Source organism: Syzygium oleosum, unplaced genomic scaffold, assembly GCF_021117445.2.
Source record: "Syzygium oleosum isolate NSW1041296 unplaced genomic scaffold, Sole_v2.1 Sole_v2.18, whole genome shotgun sequence".
In the NCBI taxonomy this organism is placed as follows: Eukaryota; Viridiplantae; Streptophyta; class Magnoliopsida; order Myrtales; family Myrtaceae; genus Syzygium; species Syzygium oleosum.
This window is the reverse complement of record NW_026607502.1, coordinates 6,662,401-6,674,048: the sequence shown is the minus strand read 5'-3', so window position 1 is coordinate 6,674,048 and position 11,648 is coordinate 6,662,401. Positions and strand designations below refer to the sequence as shown.

Below are 11,648 nucleotides of genomic sequence, written 5' to 3'. Positions count from 1 at the left end.
AAATGAGATTTATGGTGCTTTTGGTAACCATTCTGTTCATGGAAATAATTTCTACTCAGAAATGATTTTTTTTATTCCATTCCCGGAAACAATTTCTAAGCATTTGAAGGCATTTGATAACTGCTCAAAATTTCTATTCCTGAAATAGAAAAAGAATAGAAATGTATTTGGTAACTACACGAAATTTCTTTTTATTAATAATATTTTGAATTTTTTAATATTTCCTTTTTTTTCCTTTTTTTTTCTTTTCTTTTTTTCTTCTTCCCCTTCCTTGGCCTATGGCCAAGTTGCCGGCGCCGGCGACTGGCCACATGCCAAGGCTAGTGAGGGCGTCGTGGCCCTCGCCGGATCTGGCGAGGGTGGTGGCGAGGGTCCAGCCCTCACCCTTGCCTGCCCTGGCCTGTGGCCGGTCACCGGTCGCTAGCCATCGGCGACAGGCCACAGGCTAGAAAAAATGAAGAAGATCGGCCAAGAAGAAGAAGAAAAAAAAATTTCTTTTCCATTTCTGATTTTTGTTCTCAGAATCAAGAATCAACTTTTTTTTTATTCTTGATTTTGTTCCAAAACTGATTATGAGAACAAATTTGTTGCCGGGAATAAAAAATTTACCAAACGGATTTCTATTCTTTTTTGTTCCTAGGAACAAAAGAATATAATCAGTCACTATTTGGCAAGTTACCAAGGGCGCATTTGGCAACTAGCCAAACAGTAACTATTTCTATTCTTTTGTTCCCAGAATCAACTTAGGAACAGAAATCCGTTTGTTAAATTTTTTTGTTCCCGGGCACAAATTTGCAAAAATTTATTCCTAAAATCAATTTTGGAACATAATCAAGAAGCAAAAAAAAGTTACTTCTCGATTCTGGAAACAAGAATAAAAAATGAAAAAGAAATTTTTTGTTATTCTTCTTCTTCTTGGCCGGTTGCTAGCCGCCAGTGACCGGCCGCAGGCCAGGGCCGCCCTTGTCGGATCTAGCGTGGGTGACCCTTGCCTCCGCCCTCGCCAGATCCGGCGAGGACGGCTCACAGCTTGGGCGAGGGCTGCCCTCACCAGATTTGGAGAGGGCGATCCTCGCCCAGGTCGCCGAGGGTGACCCTCACCGGATCTGGCGAGGGCAGCGACGAGTGTTGCCCTCGCCAGATTCGGTGAGGGCAACCCTTGCCTAGGTCGCGAACTGCCCTTGTCGGCCTTGGCCTGTGGCCGGTCGCTGGCGCCGGCGAATTGGCCATGGCCAAGGAAGGGGAAGGGGAAGAAAAAAAGAAAGAAATATTAAAAAATTCAAAATATTATTTAAAAAAATAAATTTTGTGTAATTACCAAACGCATTTCTGTTATTTTTCTATTTCAAGAATAGAAATTTTGGGCAGTTACCAAATGCCTTCAAATGCTTAGAAATTATTTTCGGGCACAGAATAAAAAAGAATCATTTCTGAGTAGAATCAATTTCCGGGAACAGAATGGTTGCCAAACGCATCCCAAACGTACCCTTAATTACTCTAGAACTGAACTGGCTCTCGAAGTTGTTGCTGCTTGTCGTTATATTTAAGAGCCTGCCCTTTTGTCTGTTCGTGTTGATATCTATTGCCAGTTATGTTGTTTGTGGCTGGCTGCTTTCAAGTAGTGTTTCTTTTTCATCTGGTTTATTACATTTAATTTTCTAGCATTTTAATTTGTTTGATATGGCATCGCTACTCTCTCAAATCGATTCTTTAAAACTAGTTAGAAACTAATGTAGTAGATTCATTTCATTTCTCGAATAAGTATGAGAGAGGGCTATGTATATCTCATGATAGCGTGAGCAATCAACGACAAACCAAAAATAGCCAGAAGAACCTTCGCATCAACTAAGTTTATACCTTTGTCAATATAATAACATCAATATGTAAAAAGAATGTGATGTCTATTTCTTTTTCTTTTCAGAAAATTTAAAAGCATGGGGCGCAGAAACCCGGTTATGTGGAACTGATATTCTTTTCCTCATCTTGTATTTTAAGATAGAATTTATTTTTTCATAACTCATTATATTACAGCTTGTTAAAGTATTCTAGGACAGTTTAATAAGTTCTTTGTAGTAATTATATTTTATTTGAAATATCATATTTAAGTCATATGATAATTATATTATTTTTGCATGAATAGTTTGTCTACCAAAAAGCATTACATTGCTGCATATTTACAACTTGTTTCGCCATAGCGCCCTATTAGAGACACAGCCTTCAACCGAACCAAAAAATGCGCACAACACTGTGTATTACAACTTGTTTATTTTCTATATTTTGTATAAAGGTCTCGATCATTCTTAAGGTATAGGCAAATGAAGTAATCCCTACTTTGATTTAATCAAATTGTGGTTTGGATTAGAGAATCATAAATTCTTTGCATGGGGTCAAGCTGTCTAAGAAACCACATTACATATTTAGTACTTGGTTATTTACTGTCGTTAGGAATTAATATGTCGATTAAAAGGAAAGAAAGGAATCTTTTCTTTAAAAAAAAAAGGATCCAGGGTGGTTTAGATGCGTAATACATACTCAAAACGAAAAGGCTCCGTAGACCAAAGGTTAATAAAGAAAAATTATTGTAGAGTCTAATAAATAAATAGATCAAAACAACTCGCTTCATCCACTTCAAAAGATAACTACCCATGAGAGTTAGAAGCGAAACTCAATTAAAGCATCCATTTATTTTGTGGAAAATGAATGATTTGAAAAATATTTTTAAAGAAATAATTGCATGAAATGCCTACAAAAATGAAAGAACAAAAAATATTTTCATTGTCTACAAAGTGTTTAGAAATAAATTGTTATCGGTAATAAAAATATCTTTTATTAACTAATTATTTCAAGTAATTATTTTTTGAAAAATATTTTCCAAATAATTCGATACGCGAAGTGCTTGAACGAAAACTAGTTTTCCTATTAATAATAACCACCCGGCAACCATCCACTTACAAAAGAACGAATTGATTTTCCAGAGGAGATGGTGTGGGTTTGTGTATCGCGCTTTTTCCACCCATTTCTCTATTGACAGCTGCAGCTCGGCATGAACAAGCCCCGTGATCTTGTTCGAAATGGCCAATAAGCATGCAGCCTTGCTAGTAAAGGGATTTGGGGGGATGAGGACACTAGTATCAGAGGTGCAGGGTTCGATTCTCGTACTCTGTAAGAGGTAGAGTAAAAGTCAGAGAGTGAGAAGAATTATAGATATGACAAACAAACAAAATATTGTTTGAAACTGTCCAATTTCTGCCACAATTATCAGTAATCTCATCATCTTTTCCTTAACTTTTGTAATAATTTCAATCGCTCGAGTTGTAAGTGTGTTCACACCCACGCTCAAGATCTAAGCTTGTATCACCATCTTGCGCATTTTCTTAGAGCCACCCCAAATAACATAGCTCGGTACGTCTCCGACTGATAATTATACGGATGAGCTTCTAACTTGAGGCTATAAAAATTGCCAACTTGTAACTCTCGCCGATCCATCTCAAAGGATGGGCGTCGAATGAAAGGAGTTGAGCAGATGTTTTTCGTGTAAGAATCCGGCGACGCATGCCACGGAGGTCGGACGTTAATCACCATCCTTCTAACCTATGGGTTCCCTCAATGACGCGGGTCCGATTGTATTTTGTGTGTACACATGCATTGTAATGCAAGTGATCAGATCGTGCACGACAGTTCAATATCACAAGAATTATAACAGACACGGATAATTTAGTGCCACATTAACAACATACATTAATCAAACAAAATCAAAGTAAACGCTCAACAAGCAACATGGACATATGTGGGAAATTAAGTGACAGTTGCAAGGATTTAATTGAAAGCTAAACGTACCCAAATCCTCTAGATAGTTACGTAGCGCCTCTTGAGAACCGGCAGAGGTTCCAAGAGGAGTGTTGCTACGAGGGAAGAAAAAGAGGGAATAGGTTATTGGAAAAAGGATTTTGAAAATTTCCAGAAATTCGGGTTACGAAATCAAATAAATTATAATGGAGTCACTACCATTATGATACCTAGGTGCATATATGAAGTTATTGGTCGTATGAGAAAACCAAACAACTGCGTCCCGAGTATTTGATTTCGTGTGGGGAGGGCTTAGCATCCGCAGAACGCCCTTTTGATGCCACATATTTTTCTTAATAAAGTCCTTAAATGCGCTTATCAAAATAGTTTCCTAAAATCATAATACAATATTGATTTTTCCGTAGACGTTATCAGGTGCAATCCTTTTGTTGTTTAATCCCCCATATGACTTCGTGTGCCGTGTACGTTTGTGTTATGGAAATACGATTGATGATGTGCAAAATATGCATTAGTCCTGCTCTGCGAGTGTATGCCTGAGCAATTAATTGAATGGCGCATTTATTGACGATGCGTGCTTAGTTCTGAAATTGATAGAGTCGTGTCAATATTTGGCCTCATTAGACGTGGCTATTTTTGTCTTTTCTGCCATAAATAATATCGAGTTTTACAAATTGAAAATCATTCAAAGAAAATTACTAAGGTTTTTTAAAATACTTTTAAAAATACGGCTAAGTGCACTTGAAGTCCTAAAATTTGTCACAAAGTTGTAATTGAGTCCTAAGATTTTCAAAAATTGCAATCGAGTCCTAAAACTCTCAAAGAGTACAATTGAGTTCTAAAACTTGTCATGAAAGTTCAATCGAGTCTTAAAACTTTCAAAGAGTACAATCGAGTCCTAAAACTTGTCACAAAAGTTCAATCGAATCCTAAAATTTTCCAAAAGAACAATCAATGGAAAGACTTGATTGGACCAATTTGACAACTTCTGGGACTTGATTGCATATTTTGAAAGTTTTAGGACTCATTTGCACTTTCGTGACAAGTTTTAGGATTTAATTGCATTTTTTAAAAGTTGAAGAACTTAATTACATTTTCGTGATAAGTTTTATGATTTCTAAACACTTATCCCTTTCAAATATTATGACATGCCAGCCCCTCGACCTTGGGTACGGCCGGAGTGATTTCCACATACGGGTTGGCTTCATACAGTGGATTTTTTTTCCCTAATGCAGGTACTTAAACAGGCAACATAATGATCTAAGTAATCTATAAAGTTTCCAGATTTATTTCAACAGAATAAGGGCTGTAAAAGCATACCTTTATATTTTTCAAAAGGTAATTTCAGCATTACAACAGCCTAATTATTCATGAAAAGCCTATTTTTTCAATTTAGCAAAGTAACGGCTACATATTTGATTTTCCAACCTAATTTTAGCACCATAAAGATACTTATATAAACGGTGCTTAGAATTCTTACCCGACGCCGCTCCATTTTTCTTCGACTCGTACACGCTTGTGATTCGCTGGAATTCCGTTCTCGATTTCAGCGGGTTGCAAAAAGATCAAAAGGGCTGCTAACAATGATTTAAGAGCATAACACGAAGTAGATAGGGTTAGAGTTGGTTAAGTGCCAAAAATGAAGAATGGTGGCCCCATTTATAGTGCTAAGTTGAAAGTAAAAGAGAAATCCGTCTCAGGGGCGCTAAAATGTTTGGGAAATGTTTGCACAATGCCTAAATTCTCTCAACATCTCTTCTAATTCCTTCGTCAACTCTTCAAGGAATTCATGATATGAGATTAGCTTGGAATCACGCATTTGCCATAAGCCTTCAATTTGAAGGATAATAAGCGTGGAGTCACTGTAAACTTGTAATTTTCTGACCCTCATGTCAATAGCCAATTGCAAGCCAAGCACGAAGTGCTCGGGACGTGGCTCATTAGACTTGGTCTACCCTCTAACTTCTTCTAGTGGGTTTGATCTGAGCCCATGTCCTCATGACATAGGCCACTTACTCTTAACCCGTGTTCTCTTGACACGTGGCAAAACATCATTCGTCGATTCAACATAACAGATCGCCATGCGGCAAGATCCCGTTCAAATAACGTGGAATAGCCGGCCTCTCACACGCAGAAGTCCCATTTCTCATGTACATTCGGATACTTGTTCTTCTCTTTTTGGCTTTATATAATCACCTATTCTGTTTCCTTTTGGTAATGAACCTAAAACTGCACGATGCCGCGTCTTAGACTCGGTCTTTCTCGGCGAGAGACGGCATTCTAAAATCCTTTCTTAGTTGGCTGAGAAATAAAGAAGCAACACATATTCTCCTTCTACATGGTCAGGTATAAAGAAGACAAGCACGGCTCTATAGCTTCATAGCAACATCAAGCATTATCGATCAATCTTGAAATTCTTTTTGCAGGGTCCTCGTTTTGTGTCATCAACACATTTTTTCCATGGCCACTCGCATTCTCTTCATTGGGCTTGCAGCTCTTGTAGTTACTATCGCCGTGGCAGATCAGAGTCCCCTTCAAGATTTTTGTGTCGCGGACCCTTCCAATGGAGGTAAACATTTTAAGTAATGTTTAAATGATAGAACAGAAGATACATTGAGAAAATATTTTAGGCATGCAAGTCTTACTAATTTGTTGTCTCCTACAGTTTTTGTGAATGGGTTCGCATGCAAAGACCCCAAAATGGTCCAAGCCAATGACTTCTACTTCGGAGGACTTCACATAGCCGGCAACGTATCAAACCCGGTCGGATCAAAAGTGACTCCGGTGACCATGGCTCAGCTGCCAGGGCTCAACACGCTCGGCATCTCGCTTGCTCGGATCGACTACGCGCCGTGGGGCATCAACCCGCCCCACACACATCCCCGCGCCTCAGAGATCTTGACGGTCATCGAAGGTACTCTCGAGGTCGGGTTTGTCACCTCCAACCCCGACAACCGTCTCATCACAAAGGTCCTCTCCAAGGGCGATGTGTTCGTTTTCCCCGTGGGACTCATCCATTTTCAGAGGAACGTCGGATACAGCAATGCCATCGCCATCGCGGGTCTCAGCAGCCAGAATCCCGGCATCATCACGATCGCAAATGCGGTTTTCGGATCTAATCCGGATATCGCAACGGACATTCTTGCCAAGGCATTCCAAGTCGATAAGAGCATCGCTGGTCAGATCCAGTCCAAGTTCTAGAAACTGAAATTGGAGATTCATTTGCTTCCTAAGGATACCGTTGTGTCTTTGGACATTTAGGACCAATTATTTGTTCATTGTTGTTGTCCATTATGTTGGTAGTTTGTTTGTAAAACAAACAATGAGGTGCCTTGTCCCACATCGAAAGGATGTGAGTGCGCACGTGGACGAGATTTGGCACTAATCAACGATCATTTTTTATTTATTTATTAAATTTCGAATTTATTATTATAAAATAACTGTTTTGTCCTATTGAAACAATATGATTGTTCACAATAGAGTGGCGGTTATTTTTTAATAATTTAATTCCGAATTTCATATATCTTTTTAACGTGACTTTTGATTTCGTACCAATTCACCATACATCTTTTCAATGAAGGGACGCCTTTGTTCGAAATGGTGTGATTAGTGAGTCGATTTTTTGCATAGTTGAATATCAAGTCTCTTCATTCGGAATTCAGAGATACTTTTCATTCAGAAAACTGCAGCCATCTTTTCTAATTGTTTCCTAGAGAGACCCTGGAGATATACCGAAATTGCTATTCGGTATTCTCAATCGAGACTTTGTTGTATCCTGGAGGAAATTTGCCGGTGACTATTAGCAACTTCGTGGGGCAAATAATTCCTTAAAGAAAGTGATCACGCCTCAAAGTCTGACTTCATTGTTCTTCCCGATTCACGTTGATATTTTCCCAACAATTTTAAGGAATTATTTTGCAACAATGGAGTCAAAGTCAATTACACACTCTGTGCATGTCGGTGGCTCCCAAACATTTTGCTGCTCGAGATAATCTTGACAGCATATTTTGCGACGGAGAAGAAGATGAGGACGGTGGAATCTCGAATTGCAAGGCTAATCTCCTGGAGTAGAAGATGATGCTGGCGGTTATTGTGAGGCAGTCCAAACCGCGGCACGGAAAGAATGGGGGTTGCGTTTGGATTCAATGAAGCAGAGAGAAGTGAAAGGAATTCAATGGAAATGAGAAATGAACGACTTTCCATTCTGTCAAATAAGATTCTCTATTTACTTTATGCACCATCTTAGACTGGATCTCGCTCATCTCCCGCGAACAATCTCTTGGAGAGGCCAAGAGTAGATGAGGGAAAAAATGCGTCACCATTAACAATAAGATCCAATTTGGCAACAAGATATGTGAGGAGATAGAATTGAATAAGGCTCAGTGGAGCGCCTATACCTACAATATATTGTTCTTTGGGTGGTGTAGAGTAAGAAATCCGACTAGAGGAATGAAGGTTCTGGAAGAGATGGGAAACAATGGTTATCCCCCTGACATTGTCACCTATAACTGCTTCTTAAGGGTTCTTTGTGACAACATAAGGTGGATGAAGCAATTAGGCTTTATATGAAAATGATTGAGGTCCAGTGCATGCCCAGCGTGCAAACCTACAATATGTTGATCTCAATGTTCTTTCGGATGGGTGATCCTGAAGGAGCATATGAAACATGGCATGAGATGGGCGAGTTCGGGTAAACTAAGTGGACCACGTGAAGGAGCGGCGGAGATGAGCGTGGAGTTGGCCAGGGGTTTCTAGGGAACATTGAGGCTGACCCTCGGCAACAAGAACTCCTTCCTCGCCAAGTACTTTGGGAAGGACTCGTACGTTGTGGGCAGGCTCCGGGGGCCGTGCGCGAGGGCGTTCGCGAGATTGGAGCATTTGATCGAGTACTTGCCCGAGGACAAGGACCCAACGCATGTCTGGTCAGTCATGTTGTTTGTCTCCGTTGTCGTGTTACAGGTTAGTTGGTGATTCTCTCTCTGGGTTCCTGATTTGAGCGAGGTAATTGTTTGATTGAGAAATGGATCATTGCATTCTATCTATCGGTGTGGTTGACCCGTTAAGATAGTTTTTTACTATTGTTTGATCTTTCTGAGAATGAGAAAATTGGAGAATTCCATTGACTCTCCTCTCAGTGATTTGATATATATTATAGTTTTGTTGCTGACGAATTCGGATGCACACAATCGAAAGCGCTTATGAGTCGTCCTAATCATGGGACAATTTTTTCGTTCAAGCGTTGGTTTGTCTTGGTGAAGCTATTGGAAAATTATTTGCGATAAGCTTCTATTCGCATAGGCTTTTTGATTGTTAGTGGTGTATAAATTGCTAGAACTAAACTATCAAAGGTGACCACAATTGCAAAATATGCTACTAGAAGGCCATATGATATATGCAGAGAATGCAGTACCGTGGTTTTGAACCATATTAAGTCACATTTATAAATATGCTTGTGGTGTGGCATCCCGAATTTCGGCCCATTTTTGGGATTTATAAAACGCGTAATTTATCAGTGTGCTTATAGTAAAATCTCGCCCGGGAACTGATCACTCCCGATAATCATTTTAAATTAGAGATTTCGCTAGAATCGCACTCGATCAAATTTGGCCGTTATTTGGATCCCGAACTTGACAGTCGATTTCCGGGAGTTTCGAGACAAAATAAATTGGACGGTGTCAATATTATGGTAGCCAACGTTGAGATTTTCAGGAATGATGGAAAAATGGGAGTTTTTGACCACGTGCGAATTTGGACTAGTAGACCTCCCTCGTTATATTTTGGTCTAATTAATTTGGCCTTTGTCCATTTTTATATGCGAGGCTTATTTTGGACCGGTAGATCGTTTTCGGTTTTGAATTTGGACCATCGGTTTGCAAATAATATTTGAATGTTCAAATTATTTCTTATTCTATTTCTCTCTCTCTCTCCTCCCCCTCTGCTGCGCACGATGGCCCCCTCCACGTGTCTCCTCACGCTCATTTGTTTCCTCAGACCTTCTCTCTCTCCTCTCTCTTCTTCTCTCTCCTTTCCTTCTCCCTTCTTTCTTCTTTCTTCCTCCTTCCTCCCGCATCACGTTCGCTCCCCGCTTCGCTCCTTCTCCCCGCCGCGACGCCGACCGCCCGAGCTCGCTCGGCCGCGCGCGCTGCCGCTGTCGACAACTAGCTCGACCGCCGCGCCGTCGTCCGCGCCGCCCCCGACCGGCCGGGTCTCCCCTCTCGTTCCGCATCTCGTTTCCCGACCCTTCCGCGCGTGTCTTCCACCGCGCCGCCGTTCGCCGCCGCGCCACCGCCCGTCTAGCCGGTGTTCTTGTCGACCCGGAGCCGTCTGCTCGTGCCGCCGATCGTCCGAGCCGACCGTCCCCGTCACTCCTTTCTCTTCTCTCTCTCCCTCCGGCTTGGGCCGGATCCGGCGTGTCGGCGTTGCTCGCCGCCGCGAGCCGCCCCGCCAACCGTCGCCGCCTCGCCCGCCGACCGCCACCCCACCGCCCGGGCCGACAACCCGACACCATCCCTCCCCGCTCGGTCACCGCTCTCCTCCCTCGTTCGCCTTCACCGCCCCGCTCCCGCCGCCGCCGTGGCCGCCGCCGAACGCCGTAGCCGCTGCTGTTCCGGCGAGGCCCCGGTTCTCCCTTGTTGCCGCCGAGCTGTTGCTGCCTCAGCCGGACCTCCTTGTCGCCCGGCTGTGGCCGAGAGCCTCGCCAATCGCCGCCGCCGCCGCTGTTCCAACGACTTCCCCGCTGTCCAGCTTCATTTTATTGCTCAAATCAAGGTAAGCAACTCCCTAAACTTTGTCTAGGACATTGGGTACTAGTAGACTTGTTTAGGGAGCAATTAGTGTGGATTGAGGGCTGTTTAAGGACTGATTGGGTTGCTAGATTTGTGGACTGATGATGGCTGGATTTTGAATTGTTTATGGCTGATTCGGTGATTGAGTATGGCGGGCCTTAATGGCTGGTTTGATGGAGTGACATCGGTTGGGTTATCGAGTTAAATGCATTAAATCGTGTTGGAATGGCGAGCTATGTTTCGGTTGAGCGTTGCTCGATGTGTGGGCTGATTTGGTGCCCGAATCGCATATGTCGATGGTTATTTTGATGGCTGGATTTTAGCGGGATGAGGAAGTGACGTTGGTTGGGTTATTGAATGAAATGCGGATTAATATGTGTCGGAGTGGCGAGTCGTGTCGCGATGAATTAATGCCGGGTTAGTAGGTTGATTTGACACTCCATTGGCGTATAATATTCGTTGTTTCTATGGCTAGTTGTTGTTGCCTTGAGATAACCGATTGCGAGTGTGCATTTGTGATTTTAATTGTTAGAATCTCGGTTGTTTGATTTGCTAAGCGTGGCTGATTTTGTGGCGGGTTACGGCTGAAATTGTGGCTGAACTTATGGCTTGTTTGATGGTGAAATCTATGTCAAGAGCATTGGTTGTTTGTGTGTGATTCAATGCTCGATTGGCTGTCATTCATGTTGGTCACTTGTGATTGGGTTGACACACTCTATGTGAGCTTGAATTACAGTGATAGATGTGCTTGTGTTAGCTTGACGTGTGACCGACACTTGGTTCGAGTGAATTGTATGGCGTGTGTGGTTGATTGAATAAGCCCGGATTGAACGGAGGGCTGCCAACCTGTAGGGTGTTGACCCAGGTTGTGAGAAAGGACCTGTGGGGTGTTGACCCGGGTCGTGTGAAAGTTTGTTTTTGAAAGGTCCTGTGGGGTGTTGACCCGGGACAGAGCCCGGATTGATCGGAGGGCTGACCTGTGGGGTGTTGACCCGGGTCGTGTGAAAGTAAGAAAGGTCCTGTGGGGTGTTGACCCGGGACAGAGCCCGGATTGATCGG

The 11,648-nt window shown here is 42.3% G+C and overlaps 1 protein-coding gene across 1 annotated transcript; it reads left to right on the top strand.

Annotated features, from left to right (window-relative positions):
- The first annotated feature begins 6,264 nt into the window (after positions 1 to 6,264).
- On the top strand, positions 6,265 to 7,087 carry LOC115694527 (putative germin-like protein 2-1). Its single transcript, XM_030621628.2, has 2 exons — positions 6,265 to 6,373; positions 6,470 to 7,087. Exons 1-2 carry the CDS (start codon positions 6,265 to 6,267, stop codon positions 7,003 to 7,005), a joined length of 645 nt encoding a protein of 214 aa, XP_030477488.2. The 3' UTR covers positions 7,006 to 7,087.
- Positions 7,088 to 11,648: the final 4,561 nt, after the last annotated feature.